Source organism: Leptodactylus fuscus, chromosome 3 (genome assembly GCF_031893055.1).
Source record: "Leptodactylus fuscus isolate aLepFus1 chromosome 3, aLepFus1.hap2, whole genome shotgun sequence".
NCBI classification, from domain to species: domain Eukaryota; kingdom Metazoa; phylum Chordata; class Amphibia; order Anura; family Leptodactylidae; genus Leptodactylus; species Leptodactylus fuscus.
The window spans coordinates 226,232,904-226,255,351 of record NC_134267.1 but is presented as its reverse complement, the minus strand read 5'-3'; the positions used below and the strand labels follow the sequence as shown (position 1 = coordinate 226,255,351).

The window sequence follows — 22,448 nt, the reverse complement described above, 5'->3', positions numbered from 1 at the left end:
GGTAACAATCAGTGTCCACCAGCGGCCTCTCTGAGGGAAAACCGTTTTTTTTTTTTTTTTTATCTGGACACAAAGTTGGACATGCAATACTTTGTGTCTGGCCCAAAAAAAAAGGTTTCCCCAGGGAGAGTCTGAAGGCAGACACAAGTGGTTACCCTTAAAAAAAAATCCATTCATTTGAATGGATTTAAAATCTGACCATCAGGAAGCCGTCCCCTGTCCAGTTTCGCCGGGGATGAGGACGGAAACCCAGCGGAATGACACAGGGTGGACACGGCCCCAAAGTGTGAACACCCCCTTACACACTTACTGTAGGGACACCTGATACATAAGAGATACTTCTTACAGATATGTCTAAATACATATGCTCAGAAAGATAGACATGGATATACATATGTGCAGATATAATATACTCACCTTACACTTATTGCTTAGTGATTTCGATGTGATCGGCCATTTCTTATGATCTTCAGGGTTAGATCTCAGTCACTTACCAAACCGATTGCCAGAACGTCATCACCGCAGCAGAGCTGAGCGCACGGACGTCCGTCTTCCCTCCTCACTGACTACTAACTAACGGCAACCAACTGATTTTTCAAATCTATATGCAGCAATCCCATTGGTTGATGCTGGTTCTAGATATCATGGCGACAAATGCGGCTGAGCATTTAACCCCTTAAGTGCCAATGCTTTTTCAGCATTACGGCCTTCTTTATTTTTCTATAGATATTGCTGTATGAGGATTTGTTCGTTTTAGGATAAAATACATATTACTATCTCATCGGTTTTTATTATCTCTTTTTAAGGAGGAGTGGAATGTGCGATAACAATTCTGCTCTTGAGTTTGCATGTTAAGGCCGGGTTCACACGGAGTGTTCTGACTCGTCATTTGGTACGTAGACGCTGCAAAATCACGGCCGCAAAATAGCGCCGCGTGTACGGTACCGGCTCCCATTGAAAACAATGGGAGCGTATACGGCCCGCAAATCCTCCCGCGGCGTCTACGTACCAAATGACGAGCCAGAACACTCCGTGTGAACCCGGCCTAAAGGGGTTGTCCAGGCAAAAATGTCCCCTCTAGCTGCCCCAGTTTAAACCAGAGGTGACATTAATAAGAGGACAACTAGAGGGGGACATTAAAGGGGTATTCCCACGTCGCATACTCACCAATCTTCACTGCTGTAAAATCTTCTTTCTTCCTGGTTTCTTGCATCATTTGGTGGGCGGGGTTTCACATGCAACCTGCCGTTTAGCTCCGCTCCCAAATTTGCGCGTAGCTCCGCCCACCCATATTGGACTATGAAGTACAGGCAGCAGCAACTCCACTCTGTGTCACATACAGAGACTGCCTGTCTCTGCCATAATGAGCACAACTGAATTATCTAGCCTGATAACTGGGAGAACAGAAGAAATGAAAGCAGCTCCTCACCCCTATCTGAGTGCAGGGAGCTAGGTCACGTGGTGTAGACACAGGAATAGCTAGATACACAGGCTCGCTCCCTGCACTTAGCCCCTCCTCCCTCCCCCCTGAGAGCAGCAGATACATCACTTGACTCATGAGCAGCTAGGTCAGGGCTGTGGCCACAATGAATTGAATAAAGTAAGACAGTGGACAAACAAAGCAGTTTTGCTGAAGCAGTGTATTTAGGAAAAGTCTTACATTCACATTAACCAGCAGTATAGATAGGATCCTTGTGATGGGACAACCCCTTTAAACTAGGGCAGCTGGAGAGGGACATTAACCTAGGGGCAATTAGAGGGGGACATTAACCCTTCCTCCCCCCCCCTTCCCCCAGAGAGCAGTGACTCATCCTTCCCAACCTATGTTATCAGATGCAGGTCAGGCACCAAGGAAACAATGAGCAAACAATGGGAGGAATAATCTAATATTTCAGGCAACAAATGAAGCAGTTGTAACACTCAGGAAGGCCAGGGTTGGTATCACGGGTAATATATCAGATGTGGCCGGCTTTCAGGGGGTCCCTGGGTCCCAAAAGTGCACAAAATTTCCTTTTTGATGTCCCCGACTACCCACCCCCACTCTGATATCTGACAATGACAACAGACAACCAGGCTTCAGGGGTAATCGTTGCTCTTTTACTAGCAGGGCAAGGTATTCCAAATATACATATGGAGTAATTCTTCACATACAATACAGCGATCTTTGTAGGCAGTGTCCAATTGAGCAGGTGATAGAGTTTAGAGCAAGAATGCTTTGGATAGTTTAGGGTAGTTAAACTTGTATATACTTGTAAAGATGGCCTGTATCCAAGGGGTTAGTTCTCAACAAACTGGGTACGCGTATGTAGAATAGCAAATGCAATTTGTCAGGAGCGGGGGACCCTCAAGTTCTGCCAGACTAGCTATGGGCTTCTTAAATATAGATTTGTCCCAAAGACTTACTTGGATAGAGAGATACGTGTGAGGTCCCAGATGTATGGATAGACAGGTCCATAAGCTTTTAGTGCTTGTGAGCTTGGAACTTCAGAGGAAAACACTCTCTGAGGCAAATCTTGAGTACAGAGGAAAAGCCATCTCTGTTGGAAGTCCTCTCAGACTTGGCTGCCATTTTCAGCTCTCCATGTGCTGTCTCTGCAGCTGTCTCTACACAAAGGAGCAGACAAAAGGTCCCCAACCCCCTAGAGGGGGCTGTAACTCAACCCCTCCTCCAGGCCAATCAAGGGAGCTTAATTGGTCCTGAAGGTCACCTGATTATACTGACAACTCAAATTACAATGGCAAAGTATAGGCAGGTGTAGTACACAAAAACATCCACAAGATGGCGCATTAATAGACCCCCTGTGTGCTGCTCTGGAAAAATAGAAGGAATGAAGGGGGAGGAAAATCTTGACCTTATATGCAAAAGTCCATACCATCTCGGTCTGCAAGGTCTATTAAAGGGAATGGGACAAACAGTACCGGGACATTACACAGTGAAGCAATGTATTTTGGGAAAGTCTTGAATTTACACAGCCTAGCAGTATAGATGGGAATACCCCTTTAATCTTAGTGAGGCTAAAATCAAACAACACACCTGAAATACCTTAAAGAGGACCTTTCACCGATTTGGGCACAGGCATTTCTATACACTGCTGGAAAGCCGACAGTGCACTGAATTCAGCGCACTGTCGGCTTTCCCGATCTGTGCCCCGGGTAAAGAGATATCGGTTCCGGTACCGTAGCTCTTTACAGCCAGAAGGGCGTTCCTGACAGTCAGTCAGGTACATCCTTCTCCACAGCAGCGCCTATCGCGCTGCACAGTGTGAGCGGGAGGAACGCCCCCTCCCTCTGCTCACAGTACTGGTCCATAGACAAGTATTATCAGGAGGGGAGGGGGCGTTCCTCCCCGCTCACACTGTACAGCACAATAGGCGCTGCTTTGAAGAAGGACGTACCTGACAGATTGTCAGAAACGCCCTTCTGACTGTTCACACAGAGTTTTTTTGCATGCTGATTTTGAGGCAAATTATTTCAATGGCAGTCAGTAGCAGTTTTTTCCTCTGGCTGATTTTTTTCAGACAAAAAGTGTGACATGATCGATTTCCAGTCAGAATCCACCTTGAAAATCCTATTAAAATCAATGGGGGGGGGCGGAGCCTGACCGCAGAACAAGACGGCCGCCTGAAAGAAGAGCTCCCGTCACCTCGCCTGGCAGCCGAACGAATATCTCGCTTTCAGGAGTCAAAATGGCCTTTGAAGGACAGAGTTGGGGAGAGACCGGAGACCCCAAAATCTAAAAAAAGTCTCAGGTCCCTTGAGAAATTCGTCCGTAAGAAGACATTACAGTCTCCGGCGTGCTCTCACAACATGGCGCTCCCGCCTGCTCCCTCATCAGAGCTGGGTGAGCTGGAGGACTCGGACCAGGAGGATATCTCGCAAGACATAGAGATACCTGATTCTGCAGACTCATCACCTATTTCCCGAGCTTACCTGAAGAAAATTCTCTCCCAGACCCTGGCACAAGCTCTCTCTCCAGTTATGAAGGAGCTAGGGGAAATAAAGGCTGAGGTAAGCCACATGGGGACACGCTTAGATGTAGTGGAAAACAACCAATCCGCCATCTTAACTTTTTGTAACGCCACAGAAACATGCTGCAGACAGCAATTAAATGCCCTCAATATTGCCTTAGAAAAGATTGAGGATCAGGAAAATAGGGGAAGGAGGAAAAATATCCGATTTAAAGGGATCCCAGAGTCTATCTCACATCAGGACTTACCTGCAGCTGCTTCTAAAATCTTTGCCTTGCTTTTGGGTGACGAACAAGCTGCCTCCATTTCCATAGAACGTATACATAGGGCTCTTCGCCCGGTCCCTTCCTCAGCAGAACCCCCTAGGGACGTAATTTGTGCCCTACTATGTTATACGGACACTGCAGCAGTCTTCAGAGCAGCTAGATCTTACAAAGACCTATCCTTAGATGGTGAACCCATATCTCTCTTCCAGGACTTGGCGCCTTCCACTCTCTATAAACGGCGCATCCTCAGGCCATTGACCGCTTACCTGAAGGAGAAGAAGATTCTTTTTCGCTGGCTATTCCCGTTCGGGTTACAATTCCAATATGATGGCAAACGATGCACAATTAGAGTTCCAGATGATTTACCTGCGGCCTGGAATGTGCTTAAAATTGATCCCATACCCATATCCTCTTGGCTCTCGGTTACCGACCAACACTTGGACTTCCCCAAGCTCCCCTCGGCTGAACAATGGATGAAAGTATCCAGAGGAAAACCTGCGAAATCCAAGAGACTCCCAATATGAGGCCCTCAACTCCACTCTATGTCTATGTAGTGGTTTGTCACGCTATATTGGACTCTCATTAATGCTCTTGGTTGTTATCTATTGTTTATTCTCCCTCTTCCTTCCCCTTTTGTGTTTCCCTATTTACTCTCTTATTTATTTTGTAGAAGCATTTATTTTGCCTTTTTTCTTTGCTCTCCAATCCCCTGGTCTCCTTACTCCTTTATCTCTCCTTCTTTTCTGTTTTTTATTCTTTTGTGATACTTTGACTCTGATATTTACCATGCTACTGTTATGTTACGGCCTGCCAGGCGTTGACACTGATCAGGAAGATCATGTATAAATCATGGTCTTTACCCCACTCCGTTCTCCCTTCCCCCCCTCAATGCTTCACTACTAGCATTCGATTTGCTAAGTTAATGTTTAAAGTTATACTAATTGTTCTGTTATTTTTCGGGTCTACAGACTTTAAGCTTAGATATGAGCTCTTTGTCATCTCTCCAGTACTACAGTCATTATCTTTCTATCCCAGACAATATGGCATCACTTAAGTTTACATCTTGGAACATATGTGGTCTAAATATCCCGCAAAAACGTTCACAACTATTCACATTGTTAAAACGATTTAAGACTGATATCTGTTTTATACAAGAGACACATTTTAAGTCCTCTCATATACCTAGATTACCCACCCATTACTTCAAACACTGGTTTCACAGCTCCTATGCAAAAGCTTCCAGAGGGGTCTCCATAGCCATTGCCAAAACGGTTCCTTTTGAACCCTTGGTAATATGTGCAGACCCGGAAGGGCGATACCTATTTGTAAAAGGCAAAATTGGGAATCAGTTAATTTCCTTAGGTAACTTGTATGCCCCTAATGTCAAACAACCGAATTGGATCTCACAGACCCTCTCTACCCTGGCCACCATGGATGTAGAATCCCTGTACTCCAACATCCCACACCAGGACGGTATAAATGCCTGCCAGTTTTTCATGGAAAAGCGAGGTATGAACGCTGAATCGGTGGTGAAACTGACAAAATTCATCCTCACTCACAATTACTTCTCCTTTGGTGACTGCATCTATTTACAACGGACCGGCACCGCAATGGGGAGCAAAATGGCGCCACAGTACGCTAATCTCTTCATGGCCAAGCTGGAGAGTGACTTCCTCTCCACCTGCACCATTAGGCCTCGGGCCTACTATCGCTTCATTGATGATATCCTAATCATTTGGACCGGGTCTGAGGAACAGCTTAAAACCTTCCATGAACAGTTCAACCAGTTCCATCCCACCATCAACCTGACGCTCAATCACTCCTTCTCCGAAATAAACTTCCTGGATGCAGTCATCAAGATACAGGACAACAAAATTGAGACATCACTGTATCGGAAGCCGATTGACCGACCAACCTACCTAGGATGGGACAGCTTTCATCCGAAACACATAAAGAACTCTATTGTATACAGCCAGGCCATCAGATACCATCGCATATGCTCTAACCCTGCAGATAGGGACGAACACCTTGGGGGCCTCAAAAACACATTCTTGAGGCAGGGTTACCATCCAAGAACAGTTGATAACCAAATCACCAGAGCCACCAGGATACCAAGATCGGAGTTATTAAAATACAATACCAAACAGGAGAACACTCGGGTACCCCTGGTTGTCACATACAACCCCCACCTGGAGACGCTGAGAGGAATCACACGCAAATTACATCCACTACTGCAAAAAGACAACCATCTAACATCCATATTTTCTGACCCCCCTCTCCTATGCTACAGACAGCCACCAAACCTCAGGAATATGATTATTAGCAGCTCTCTGTCACCTCCAACTAACAAAGGAACATTCCCATGTGGACAGAAGAGGTGCAAAACCTGCCCCCACATACTGACCACTGACAAGATAGAGATACCAAACTCTAACAGGGAATATAAAATCCCAGGTACGTTCACCTGTAACACACCTAATGTGGTGTATTTGATCATTTGCACCAAATGTTCCACTGAAAATCTGTATGTTGGAGAGACTGGTCAGAAACTCAGAATGAGAATTAATTCACATCGCCATACAATCAAACAACAGAGAACTGATCTTCCCGTGCCAAATCATTTTTGCCAGGAACACCACAGCATCATCAATGACATGAAAATCTTGATCTTAAAAGGAAACTTTAAATCAAGGAAACAGCGACTGATTTATGAGTACAAGGCCATGACCCTATTCCAGACGTTGGACAATGGGATGAACATCTCACGTGGGTTTATGTCTTTTTATACAAATCATTAAGACAGCCATTAAGATAAGAACTGGGGGATCTGGCAATTGATTGTTTGTTGTTATAAGTATATAGTAATAAGCCTCTTCCCCCCTCCCTCCTGTAATTCTAGCCCTGTGTCCAGTTATAAATATGCAGCCTCTACAGAGTGTTTTTTAGTTATATCTGAAGAAGAAGCTCAGAGGAAAGCTTCGAAACGTCATATTCTGTCATCATTATGAGTTAGCCATTAAAAAAGGTATCACCTACTGAAGACTTGCAAAGTTTTTTTTGTTTTTTATATTTTATAACCACTGGCTAACACGGTACCAAAACAAACATTTTCCTTAGACCCTCTCTAGTTTTAGAGACTTTGCTGAGGGTATTAGAATCATTGGAGGAGACTTTAACATTGCCCTTAACCCTCTGTTAGATTCTTCGTCTACTTTCAATCCACATTCCCAGAGATCTTTGGCTAGTCGCCAAAAAGCGCTTGGTGAAACGGAGGTGTTAGACTCCTGGAGAATCTTCCACCCGTCTTCCAAAGACTTCACCTACACTTCCTCAGTTCATTCCTCCTCACATCGCCTTGATTATTTATTTCTGTCTAAACCTTATGTAAGTACACTAACTGCTGTTGATATAGGTTCTTTTACTATTTCAGACCACGCTCCAGTCTCTATGTCTTTGTCCCTCCAGAACCTCCCTGCGAAATCCTGGTCTTGGAGGCTTAATGAGACCCTCTTGGACGATCCTCGCCACGTAGCTTCTTTATCCTCTAAGTTACACCGCTTTTTCATAGAGAATCCAGCTTCGGACACTTCATGTGCCATCACATGGGAAACGCACAAAGCGTTCATTCGAGGTGAGCTAATTGCATTAGGGGCGAGGGTTAAAAGACAAAGAATGGCTCGTTTAAACGAGCTGTTGGCAAAGATCTATGCCCTTGAGTGTATCCAGAAACGCTCTAAAGCCATTTCAATGCAAACGGAGCTTAATGATCTTAGGAATCAACTGCACAACCACCTGAATATCAAATATGCTAAAAGTTACCAATATTCGAAATTTAAATACTATTCACTAGGAGACAAAGGAAATAGGATAATGACACAAATGATAAAAAAAACGGAAAGATTCGTCCTTTATTTCCAAAATAACCCCTGACGGTGGATCAACAGTTACCACTACGGGAGAAATTGCTTCCCAGTTTCAAAATTTTTTTCACAATTTATATAATCTATCACCGGCCTTGAACCCTAACGATCCAGACACTGTTAAGCGTATGGATGAATTTCTCTGCACCCTGAGGTTGCCTTCCCTGTCTAAGGAACAGGCCCTTTCACTTCTCCAACCCATTACTTTACAGGAAGTACAGAAAATTCTTTCTTCGCTGCCATTGGGCAAGTGTCCGGGTCCAGATGGCCTCCCGGTGGGATATTATAAAAAATTTGAGCAGGTTCTTCTTCCTCACTTGACCAATTGGTGCGAGGAACTTCGGCAGGGAGGTTCACTCCCACCACAAGCCCTCGAGGCTACCATCACTATTTTACCGAAAGAAGGAAAGGACCTTAATAAATGCGGAAGCTATAGACCCATATCACTATTAAATATAGATGTGAAGTTGTGGGCAAAAATATTGTCTTCCCGCCTTCAGCTATTCCTCCCTTCATTAATTCATCAAGAGCAATGTGGATTTGTGTCTGGCAGGGAGGGCAACCAAAATTCTTGTAGAGTGATACAACTGGTTCAATACGCTGTGAGGCAAGGCCTACCACTGGTCCTTCTCAGCACAGATGCTGAGAAGGCCTTTGATAGAATAAACTGGACTTACATGTACCGTGTACTATCTAGATTGGGAATCCCACAAGAATTCATATCAGCCGTCTCCTCACTTTATTCTTTCCCCAGTGCCAGAATAAGGGTGAATGGAACTCTTTCAGACCCATTTACTATAACCAATGGTACGAGGCAGGGGTGCCCCCTTTCGCCCACCCTCTTTATTTTAGTAATGGAAACATTATTGCAGGCTATCAGAGACCACCCTATCATTAAAGGGTTCACTGTGGGCGAAGACACTCACTACAGTGCTGCCTTTGCAGATGATCTGCTTCTATTTGTCTCTGACCCAATCAACACGTTTCCACATGTCCTCTCATTGCTAGAACAATTTGGCCAACTTTCCAACTTTAAAATAAATTACTCTAAATCGGAGGCCATGAATATAACTCTTTCAATCCCAGAGGTTAGAGTTCTGCAACGTGACTCCCCATTTACGTGGCAACCTTCTAAACTTAAGTATCTAGGTATTCAAATTACTAAAAATCCGAATTCTTTATTCCAGGCTAATTATCTTCCCCTCCTAAGCTCAATAAAAAATTATCTAGAATCCCTTTCTGTCCCTCATGTCTCGTGGATAGGCAGGAAAAACTTAATTCGCACCTACATATTGCCCAAATTTCTCTATGTTATGCAGATGGTTCCTATAACTATCCCAATTTCTTATTTTAAGAGAATTAGGTTTCTATTTACCTCCTTTCTTTGGGGCTATAGGAAAGCTAGGATTTCACATAACCATCTTATACGTCCAAAGAAAGTTGGCGGCTTCGGCCTACCAGACCTCTTAACCTACTATAAAGCTATTCTATTGAAAAGGTGGTTGCACCTTCATTCTGAAGGTCCTAGGGCATTAGATGTTTCTCTAGAACTTTGCTCTCTTGGCCCTCGCTCCCGAGCTGGATTATGGGGCCTGACCCCCTCTACTGAGATTCCTTTTCAAATTTCTGCAGTCGTGGCGAGGAAGTTTAAGGAGGTTCTTTGCTCTTCTCCACTAGTGAGCTACCCACCTGCTTCAATGCCAAGTGATTTAGCGCCTTTTTTAATACGGCCTAAGGCGAAAGAGGTATCTGAAGTATGGAAACTGGTGAATACATATACCTTAAAAACCCTTTTAAGTTGGGAAGCTCTACCCTCACTGTTATTAGAGAAAACACGCACCTTCCTCCAACTCTCCGATTTGCAGAATACGCACTCTTCACTTAGGTGTCTATTCCCAGATGTACCTAACCCCTCTTGGTTTGAAACCTTACTCTCTCAAAACCGTTCCTCGAAAGGGATCATTTCTTTGATTTATACTCACTTATTGACGATTTCTTACAATGCCAAACCCTCTTATATTGGCAAATGGGAGAAAGATCTAAATCGCATGTTTTCGGAACCAGAAATAGCTCGTATCCACAATAGATCCCATGGGTTTTCGCCCTGTATTAGGACCCAAGAGAATTCTTTTAAAATACTCACAAGGTGGTATAATGCCCCAGCTGACCTAAAAATGAAGCGCCTACGTGAAGACGACATTTGCTGGAGATGTGGAGAAAGTGGAGGTACATTGGGCCATATATTTTGGTTCTGCAAATGCATATCCCACTTTTGGTTACAGGTGGAAGAAGTGATCTGCCAAATCACCCATAATAAACAATTTAAACTTTCTCCTGCCTCAGTGCTACTCTGGCTCCCTGAAAACTCCTGGATCCCCTCCAGAAATAATCTACCTACCCTGCTAGTCCAGGCAGCAAAACTCTTGATACCACTACATTGGCTAAGCAAAGATCCTCCCACAGTAGCGGAGTGGCTATCTAAAATAGACGATCTAGCGAGACTCGAAGAATTGTATAGTTGGGAACTAAGAAAGCATCAATCTTTTATGGCGCTATGGAGACCATGGTTCGAATACAGAAATTTACATAGGCCATGATATTCCACTTATATGCTAATATTGTACTGGAGAGCTACTGAAATATCCTAGTCAGTCTGACCTAAGACCCTTACTTGTTTAACCCTTACCCCCCTCCTTATCCCAATCCTTAGTTTACCCACCCTCTCCCTAACTCAACATTTGTCTATTTCATATGTTTTATACTTTGTACATTTTATTATGTGATAATTTTTCAATTATGTTTATGTTTTGCAATTTCTTATTTCTCTTATAATTGCAATATTTTTCGTTGTATAATCTACATTGTTCACTTTGCATATCCTACTCAATAAAAACAGAATTTGAAAGAAAGAAAAATCAATGGGAAGCAATACTGTGGGGTCAATTTGAGGAGAACATTATAATGTCGGAGCAGATAATATTAGAGTGACCGTAGGAACATTTTACTGTTTGGGGAGGGAAAAAAAAGAAATAAATGGGAATGAGTCAATTTAGAATTTGGTGGAGCTAATGCCATGCGTGCCACACATTTTGTCCCTCTTTCTGTCCTTTGAGAGTTAGGAGGTATGATATAAGCACTGAAACTGAGGATATTGGTGTTGGTAGAGAAAGTCAGGTGATCCAAGTATAAGATTCCCCAAGTTCATTAAAAGGTGACAATTCATTTGTTGTAATACTGCGCCTTGGCCGTAATTCCAAATCCACTTTAGCTCAAGGCACTGTCCTCTAGTGTGTACAGGGATGGTAGAGACAATTACAATTGTTTCTTTTATGCAACAAATCCTAAAGCCCCGTTTGTATCTAGTGTTTGTCAGAGGAGAGTTTTGTGGTCACGCGGGATCATCTTTTGGAGCGCTACAGTGATCAACAACATTAATGGTGGCAAGGTGAAGAGGCAACCAGATGGCGATATGAGGACGTCTCGGAAAGGGGAGAAAGTCTTGGCTGGAATAACATACAGACATTGCAGGGCGACTTTTTTGGTGACTCCACCAAAGGACAGAGCGACCCACCGGCAGACAGAAATATGAAGGTTCTTGCATCATGCCATGATACACTATGATCATTTATTGACTTAGTACTTAGCACTGCTGAAGGTGGCTGCACCCATACCCCTGAGTTTCTATAGGCTGGCGTACGGTATCTGGCTGGCAGACAAATTTTTGTTGACACCTTAGGTAATGTGACTCAGAACTGGTAGATCCAGTTGAAGAGCAGGGCACGGTCTACTCTTCATCTAAACATTACTACAAGTGGGATCTTACTGAGAACTGCAGGATATAAGGTAAGACGAATGTAATGAGGCTCTTCGGCCACTACCAACATAGATACATAGTAAGATAGTTGGTTAAGTTGGGTAACGGTTAGTTCAACCATAATCCTTCCCTGTTGACCCAAAAAAAAGGCAGAAAAGGAGGTGGATGACTAATGTCCCATATGGGGAAGAAAAATCCCTTCTCAACGCTAGACACAGCAATTGGACATCCTATCCCAAAAAAAGTCTAGTTCCCATAACCTGTGATATTTTGCACTTGTATAAGTTATCAGTCATCTTGTGGTAGTAAATCCCATAACCTCACTTACTGATAAGACTACAGTATAAACCTAGATATAAAGAATGCCCCTTGTTATGGTTACAGTCCCAGGTGTATCATTGGAAAGTTCTTTGTACTGTCCATTCATATATTTGTACATTATTAGGCCACCATTAGGCCGCTTGCAGATGACCGTGGTGTGGGTCAGTGTGTTGTCTGTGTATTTCACGGATAGCACACTGACCCATTCTTTTCTATGGGCCCGTACACATGACCGGGATTTTCAGTCTGGGTCGCATCACATAGGACAGGTTCTATCGCTGTCCTATTATGTGGCCCGTTCTTCGTAGCTCCTATTCATTTAATGAAAAGGCCTATGCACGGGTAGCACAAGGAAAGATCCCCGGGGCCCCCCTGTGCAGCCCATGCTTTTAATCCATGGCAGGTCAGTTGCAGTGCGGTCATCTGCAACTTTTCTGTTTTTATATTATTACACTGTTGTCCTCTGTAACATAACATTATCCTCCTCTGTGTTACTCTACTAGCCTCTGCCCGCGACTTCATCTGCGGGTTGTTGGCATCGATGATCCGCCTATATTCAGCAAATTGCTGCTGTCGATGGTTTGCCTGCTCCAGCATTTCGGCAGATCTCAAACTGTCCTGCTGCTGAACTTTTTCCTCACACAGATTGTTCCGGCATCTCAGCAGCTTGCTGGGACGCCATATAATGAGCGTGTTGTTGGTGTTGATGATCCGCCTGCCCCAGCGTTTCAACAGCTGTGAAGCTGGCCTGCCGCTGAACTTGTTCCTCGCGCTGTGCCTGTGATTGCTCCGGCATGTCGGCAGCTCACTGGGATGTCATATAATGAGTGTGTTGTTGGAGTCAATGATCCCCCTCAGCTCCGCATGAGGAGAGCTCTGTGACTTCTGGCTTCCTTCATGGCTGTCGTCGTTTGCAACAAATTAGATTTTCTTTTTCCAGACATGTTTAAAATTGGCAAACTGCCAATTTTGGATTAAATGTGTTTGCCCATGTCCTTTTGTCAGCACTGGAGCGGATCAAATAATATGCAAATGAGATACACACTGAGGGTTAGCGTGTGCTTACACAGAGAGATAACAGCCCTGGCTAAGATAAGGCTACTGCTAAGAGAAGTATAATATAGTATGTGAGCTTAAATTCATAACAGCCATGAAGCCATGTCATTTACCAGAATAAATAGTAGCCTATATTTTAATTGAGGTTACAATCTATCTATGTGCCGAATTTCATTCAAATCCCTTCAGCCGTTTTTGCATGATTGAGGAACAAACACACAAACATCCAAACTTTCACATTTATAATATTAGTAGGATAGGATAGGATATCCTACTATGTAATACTACACTATCCTCCCCTGTAATATTATACTTTCTTCCTCTGTAATATTGCACTGTCCTATTCTGTAATATTACACTATATTACAGAAACTGAGTCTTTACCACTAAACCCTTCCCACCATAAGCATTTCACTTTTGCATGCACATACTGTAGCTAAATGAGGGCTTATTTTATTTGATACAGGATTAATTCTACTTTATAATGACATAATTTAATATTCTGTGCAATGTATTAGAAAGCTGGAAAAATCATTCTGAATTGGGTGGATTTGGAAAAAATTGCAATTGTCCATTTTTTTATTACAGATTTTGTACTGTAACAACATTCACTGGGTTTGAATTTGCAGTCAGTCGATTGCTTATACCATAGATTGCAACACTATAGTATTGCAGTCTATTGTAAAATCCCTGTACTACTGTTGAGGCATGCCACAGCCAGTCTCAGATAACAAGTCACTGAGCTTGGCACCATCTTTAAATCGGCACACACCCATAGAGTTCTATAAGACAGTCTGTGCCATGCCGTCATGTCTGTGACTTTGCGGACCTGCGGGATTTAGTGCAGACCCTGGTCATGGCACAACACGGATAAAATATCCGGTGGTGTAAGAGGCCGCGCTGAATACAATGCGTCCACATTTGCAGACTAAACTTACTGTCATGTAAGACCAGCCTAAGTCCAGATACATCTTTCCCACCTATCCTGGGCTACCTCGCAGCATTTGGTGCTACACGGTCATCCTCTTCCATCATATTTTGGAGACCTGGATGATGTCACAGGCTCCAGGGGACATCTGAAAGCTGATTGTGATGCTCGTTGTTACAATGAGACTTGCTTCAATGCACCATCGTGACAACACCAGATTCACAAGCCTAAGCAGTCCCCCAGGACATCACCCAGGAGGCTAGAAAACAATGGAAGAGGACTGCAATGTATCCCAGGAGAGGTGAGGGAAGATGAGTGGCGAAGCCTGTGTGGCAAAACGTGCGTTGGGGCGCGGTCATCCTTCTTGGTCAGTAATATGACTTACTTGTTTTCCTTAGCATGTGTTCCTTTTTTACTTTGGGTATTACTTATGTTTGTCTTTCCACAGAAACCTTTCCGGGCACCATGATCATCTCTGATCCCATCACATTGGTTTTATCTCTCGCTTTATGCCTTTCTGTTGCCCTTTTATTCTATGGATGGAAAAAAAATTCTCATTGTAAGCTGCCCCCTGGACCTAGATCACTACCGATCATTGGAAATCTGCACATTCTAGACTTGAAGAGACCATACAAGACATTGCATCAGGTAAAAGATAAAGATGGGCCAACCTTGTGGTAGTCGATTCGCGAATATTCCTAAGGTCTGACTGCCAAACTTGTTCGGTCAGAACCAGAAGTGCTATTATACTTTCTTCAAACCCCACAGTATAATAAGCAGAGGTGCATAAAAATAATAAACACTGATACTCACCTTCCCTCACTTCTACTGGACCCAATCACAGGCCACAATGGGGACCCCAAGGCTGATGACATCAAAGAAAGAGGACCGATGTAGTGGAAAGACATTGTACATTGGATGACACAAGGGAGCCCATTAGAGGTGATGGAAGGTGTGTGTTACTGTAGTGGGCCTCTGGCGTCTGAAGAGACCCCAGAATATACCCAGAATATATTACTGATTTGCGGGTAGCAAAACCCAAAATTCTCTGGTTCAGTTGAGTTTGATATTTTTGGAAAATTCATAACTAGAGATGAGCGAACACTGTTCGGATCAGCCGTTCCGACAGCACGCTCCCATAGAAATGAATGGAAGCACCTGGCACGGCGACCGGCCGCCGGCAAAGTGTACGTGCCGGGTGCTTCCATTCATTTCTACGGGAGCGTGCTGTTCGGAACGGCTGATCCGAACAGTGTTCGCTCATCTCTATTCATAACCAACCCAGCTCATCTGGTTACTTGAGTAGGGTACCCAACCAGCACCTGTAAAGAGAATGCACAAACACCTGGGAGGTCATCATATTATCTTGCAAATTTCTACCAAAATAAGTGTCAGAATATCAGAATTTTCTGCTTCACTTTGTAGTTATCTAAGAAGTACGGACCGGTGTACACGATACAATTAGGAGAAGAAAAGGTCGTTGTACTGTGCGGCTACGAGGCAGTGAAAGACGCCCTTGTCAATCATGCAGAGGAATTTTCAGGAAGGGCAAAAATCCCAATCATTCATGAAGTAATCAAAGGACACGGTAAAGATCGTATGGTGACCACTTATTGGTGGATTCATTAATCTCTTTTCCTTGCTCATTTCACTTCTGAATACTTTGTTGGGTCCCCTAAAGACCAGCTGATCACAATGGGGAACCAAGTTGAGATCCTTCAAGATCAACTTGAGCTAATCACAATACAACTGCTTATCCTGGTTCAATCTGGGAACCAACATCTTCCACTCTAAGATGACACTAAAATGTCTTTGAAAGGAACACAAACATTTTTAGCAAATGTATTTCTCCAACATACCTATTAGGTCCAAAGAATAAACTAAAAATCAACTAGGACATGGTGTTTTAGATTTTTATCCTAGAGGTTCACGTCTATCTCCTTCTCCGTCCACCTTGTCCTTAGCTTAGACAATCAGAACGAAAAGTTTGAGATAGGGTTGTGGTCTAGGCTTTCTAACCTTTCATTGGGACTGATACAGGAGTTGGTTTCCTATCATACTATAAATTATGACATTGATTCAATGAAGTCTTTCCCATTCCTAGATATAGTACCAACCAGAACTTGGACTACATGAGAAAGACCATCTGCTTCACTAGCAGGTTTATACAAGAACTTACATACAAGTAGGTCCTTGCAGACCAACCATTTTCCAAGTGTTTCCTCTGTTTTAATTTTTTTTTGTATTAAGTTATTGGTTCCTTTGAGTTCTTATGACAATGTCTTTCTTCCCATACTACACCTAAATAATCTCCCCATCCTGCACAGCTTCTTTGAAACTAACACTTTCCAGATCTCGGAACAGCCCAAGAGAAAAATTTCTGATTGGAAAATTATAACCTTGAAGACACTGCAGATTTAGATCTGTGAGGGCTAAAATTTAGAAATTCCCACGCTCTAACTCCAGCTTGACTTTCTTCTAAAATATCTCATCATGCAAAGTCTTTAGATAACCATGGTAGAATTTTTTAATCTATTTTTTATCTAAAGTTAACCAGAAATTAAACATTTTGTATGTCTGTTATCTTTCCTTCATGTAACATCCTCAGGAATTATTTTTGCTTACGATGATAACTGGAGAGTGATGAGACGGTTTAGTCTGTCAACACTTCGAGATTTTGGAATGGGAAAGGAATTCATCGAAAACAAGATTGCCGAAGAAAGTGATTTTTTGGCACAGAGGTTCAGATCTTACAAAGGTGGGTGAATGGTTCTATCATACTGGACGTGGAAATGTCAATTACTATATTAGTAGCTAATATAGGAATGGGTACAGTGAGCAAACCGGAAGTTATGATTCCAAAGGTCCATTCTCCAGCTAAGGTCCATCCTTGACTTGTAATGACTTGGTCACCTATACAGTTATCATTGCACACATATCTGATAATGAATACTCTTTAATAATCTACAAAATGCAGAATACAAAACATATAAGGTCACATGGTGTGATGAAAAGTCATCCGCAAATTTAGGAACACTTTATATCAGGGGTCTCAAACTCAATTTACCCCGGGGCCGCTGGAGGTAGAGTGTGGGTGAAGCTGGGCCGCATCAGGTTTTCCCAATTTTTTTTTTCTAAAAGTCGCCATATTCTGACAGCCATAACTTTTTTATACGTCAGTGTACGGGGATGTATAGGGCGTCTTTTTTTGCGGGGCGGGGTGTACTTTTTATTTCTACCATTTTCGGGAAATGCTATTGCTTTGATCACTTTTTATTCAAATTTTTATCAGAATCAAAACAGTGAAAAAACGGTTTGGCAATTTTTACTATTTTTCCCGCTACGGCATTTACCGTACAGGAAAAATATTTTTATAGAATTGTAGAGCAGGTGATTTCGGACGCGGGGATACCTAACATGTATGTGTTTCACAGTATTTAACTACTTTTATATGTGTTCTAGGGAAAGGGGGGTGATTTTAATTTTTAATACTTTTTATATTTTTTTATATTTTTTTTTTACTTTTTTTAATTTTTTTTTTGCATTTATTAGACCCCCTAGGGGTGCTGAACCCCAGAGGGTCTGATCACTATTGCAATGCATTACAATGCTAATGCATTGCAAAAAACCATCCTTTCTTTTGCAGGCTGCATAGAGCAGCCTGCAAAAGAAAGAGATTGCAGACAAGCCTGGGAGCCTTGTAAAGGCTCTGGCTGACATTGCAACGTGACGTCGCCCCTGGAGCTTGTTCCAGGCGCTGGCGATCACCGGCAAAATTGCGGTGCCCATGCGCCGCCAGGAAGCGCCGGAGGAGTTAATGCCTCTGATTGGTCCCGGGACCGATCGGAGACATTAGCGCCGTTTGTCTACTGCTTAAAGCAGTAGACACCCAGTGGCTATGGCGGTCGCCATAGTTACACACCTGGCATGCGCCGTACTATTACAGCGGATGTCGGGATGTCCACCGGGGGCCACAAACTATTGTCCCGAGGGCCGCAGTTGGCCCGCGGGTCGCAAGTTTGAGACCCCTGCTTTAAATGATGTATCTAATATTCCTTGTCTTCTCGTTGTACTTCCAGGAGAGCCTTTTGATAACACCATACTTATAAACGCTGCCGTCGCCAACATAATCGTCGCCATCCTACTGAGTAACCGCTTTGACTATGAAGACCCCAAATTTGTGAAGCTATTAAAGATTATTAATGAAAGTACCCGATTAGTTGGAACCCCAATGGCTATGGTGAGCAGCTCGACTCTATATTATATTATAAAGATTTTTTTTTTTAGGAAAATAGCATTGTTGGACTATCCTTAGAAAGTGAAATGCAAGACTGGTTAGGCTCCAACCTTTAACCCTTTAGGAATGCAGGGTAGTTTGGCTGTTAAGGCTCGATGACTTTTTGTACGTTTTCCACCTCTGTCTGTTAAAATCCATAACTTTTTTATTTTTCTATCAGGGTATCAATACGGGGGCTTATTCTTTGCCCAACCGGTAGCACTGAGATATTGCACTGGAAAGAATTAAGAGGCATCCTACTGTGTGGGGTCACTAAAGGAGCATCCTAATGTATGGGTGGCAGATTTTTTGGTTTATAGTGTCACGTTCTGAGCCCTGTTTCTTTTTCAATAAGCCACACCCCTTTTCCAGAAAACCATGCCCAAGTCAAGAAAGTATCCAAACACTTAATGAATAGAACACAAGGCATATTAGACTTGGTAAGTTTGGTGCAACATACGCCATATTACTTAGTAAATATCCCCCATCCTAGCAAAACCAATGAACAGAAAGCAGAGATATTCAGAGTAGTGTGGAAAGTTTCTGAACCTTATCAATCCACACATGATTTCCCCCCCCCTGCAGTTGTATAACGCATATCCATCTGTGATGAGGTGGTGTTCCACAGTCAAAAATAAATTGGCCAGGAATGTGGCGGAGATGCACGCGTTTGTTCAAGAGACCTTCACCAACCAGAGGAAACAGTTGGATGTCAATGACCAGAGAAATCTTATCGACTCATTCCTGGTGAAACAACAAGAGGTACGACACACTAATACATACATGGCGGAGTTGTACTCCACTATCAGTGAGGGATTTAGGATAGATTGGCTAGGTAGATCGTTCCGATAGCTACTAACCTTCAGCTCTCTGCTCCACTAGTCACATAGTTACATAGTAGATGAGGTTGGATAAAGACATTAGTCCATCAAGTCCAACCTATAACCCTACAATCCCTATAGTGTTGATCCAGGGGAAGGCAATAGTGTCACAGATTAATCCTCCCAAGGGATACGCTAAACGGGCATGATACTGTGCTCGGGACACTAAGGAGACATCTTAGTGTGACAGAAAGTAGTAAGGGGGCATCATACTGTGTCAAGAACCCTTAAGGAGCATAACAGTGCTTGGGAAGGCACTAAGGAGGCATCATACTATGTAGGGACATTGTGTGGTTGCACAAAGAGACATTATACTTTGTGTAGAGGTACTGAGAGGGCATCATCTTGTGCATGGTAGCACTAAGGGGCACCATATTCTATGGGTGCCCCTAACACTTACATCCTCTATTATCAGAACCTCCCACGCTCGTATACAAGACTTCTCCCGAGCTGCACCACTTCTCTGGAATGCTCTACCCCGGACAATTCAGATTAACTCCCAATTTCTACAGTTTCAAATGCAAACTAAAGACGCATCTTATCAGACAGGCCTATCACAATGTCTAATGTAAACCCTTCCGTACTATAACTAAAATCCCCAAAATTTAACCCTCCTCTGTCCCCGCTCCCACATTACCCCACATGATATGAGGCCTTTTCAGGATAACTTTATATGTCCAAGCTCCATCCACATGTTACAGGACACGACTAGTGATGGTTCATAAAGTTTTAAGTTTGTGTAATGACAGTCACCTCTATTACAACATTGTCTGATCCCTGTATAAGCAATGCCGCCCCTGATACCTCTTGTGTCACCCCCTCTACCTCATAGATTGTAAGCTCTTGCGAGCAGGGCCCTCAGTCCCATTGTGTGAAATGATTTTCTTTGTAATGTATCTTTCTGTCTGTATTTGAACCCTACAAATTATACAGCGCTGCGGAATATGTTGGCGCTATATAAATAAAATGTATTATTAGGGGGGGGCATAATACTATGTTGCAAAGAACAACGGAGTATCATAATGTGTGGGGGACACTTAGGAGACATAAAACTGTGTGTGGAGACACTAAGGGAAATCATATTGGGTGCAGGTATTAAGGGGCCATCATAACATGAAGGGATGCACTAAGAGGGCATCATATTGGAGACAATATGGGATTGTCATACTGTGTGGGTAACACTAAGGGGGCGTCATACTGTGTGGAGAGCACTAATGGAACATAATAGGAAGCACTATACCATTTGGGAATAGTAAGGCAACATCATATTGTGGGGAATGCACTAAGGGATCATGTGGGAGGGATTGAGAGAGGTAAGAGGTGCCCATACCACGGGGCCTATCCCTTCCTAAAACGGTGGGAGGTATCCTATTATATTTAGCATAATACAGGGTTCCAGATTGGTTTATTACAGAAAGGTATTCCATCTTGTTATAACATGAATGTGGCAATCTTTTGATTTGATATGTTTTAGGAAAAGCCAAATCCTCAACTATACTTCACCAATGAAAATCTAACAGAGGTTGTTTCTGACCTCTTTGGTGCTGGCATGGATACAACCTCAACCACCCTGAGATGGGGTCTTCTGCTGATGATGAAGTATCCTGACATCCAAAGTAAGACACAACTTCTATCTATGGAAATGTATATTTCATTTTGCTTTTACCCATTAAAAGCAGGCACGGATGCATACATCATTCTGTTCATCTCATTTGTTTTTATTTTCTGATAGTACTATAGACTTATTTTTTTTTTACATCATTATTATGGTAGCCATCTTTCCTGTGTTGCTGGTCTGAACCTCAGTTCACAGATTTGTTCTACAGCAGTTACACAAGCTATGGTGAAGCAGCCCAGATAGAGCAAGGCCAGGAGGTTGGGAATAAATGTCAATGTGGTCACAGTGGCAAGGATTTTGACCGAATCCTCAGATGTGGCTCCTGGGTTGGTGCAGTGCTGGGGGGGGGGGGGGGCCTGAAGGCTTTGTAATTAGAGATGGGCGATTATCTCAAGATTAATTTCATGTTTGGTGGCTAGGGTCTCCGGTTCATTTCGGAGTAACAAGTTCAGTACAAACCACACTTTAAATTGGCTTAATACATAGAACACGCTTAGGGCTCCTAGGAACCTATCTATAAAACATAGTGTATTACACTGTCAGGGCTCCTAGGAACCTATCTATAAAACATAGTGTAGAACACTGTCAGGGCTCATAGGAATCTATCTATAAAACATAGTGTAGAATACTCTTAGGGCTCCTAGGAACCTATCTATAAAACATAGTGTAGAATACTGTCAGGGCTCCTAGGAACCTATCTATAAAACATAGTGTACAATACTCTTAGGGCTCCTAGGAACCTATCTATAAAACATAGTGTATAACACTGTCAGGGCTCCTAGGAACCTATCTATAACACATAGTGTACAATACTCTTAGGGCTCCTAGGAACCTATCTATAAAACATAGTGTAGAACACTGTCAGGACTCCTAGGAACCTATCTATAAAACATAGTGTATAACACTGTCAGGGCTCCTAGGAACCTATCTATAAAACATAGTGTAGAATACTCTTAGGGCTCCTAGGAACCTATCTATAAAACATAGTGTATAGCACTGTCAGGGCTCCTAGGAACCTATCTATAAAACATAGTGTACAATACTCTTAGGGCTTCTAGGAACCTATCTATAAAACATAGTGTATAACACTGTCAGGGCTCCTAGGAACCTATCTATAACACATAGTGTACAATACTCTTAGGGCTCCTAGGAACCTATCTATAAAACATAGTGTATAACACTGTCAGGGCTCCTAGGAACCTATCTATAAAACATAGTGTAGAACACTGTCAGGACTCCTAGGAACCTATCTATAAAACATAGTGTAGAATACTCTTTGAACTCCTAGGAACCTATCTATAAAACACAGTGTAGAACACTGTCAGGACTCCTAGGAACCTATCTATAAAACATAGTGTAGAATACTGTCAGGGCTCCTAGGAACCTATCTATAAAACATA

General features: G+C 42.9%; 1 protein-coding gene across 1 annotated transcript in view; it reads left to right on the top strand.

Moving 5' to 3' along the window:
• Positions 1 to 22,448, top strand: part of LOC142198267 (cytochrome P450 2K6-like) — a 102,414-nt gene that overhangs the window by 46,265 nt on the left and 33,701 nt on the right. Inside the window, exons 4-5 of the mRNA XM_075269222.1 lie at positions 16,882 to 17,031; positions 18,353 to 18,513. Of these exons, the coding sequence (XP_075125323.1) occupies positions 16,882 to 17,031; positions 18,353 to 18,513 (311 nt within the window). The remainder of the gene's footprint in view (positions 1 to 16,881; positions 17,032 to 18,352; positions 18,514 to 22,448) is intronic.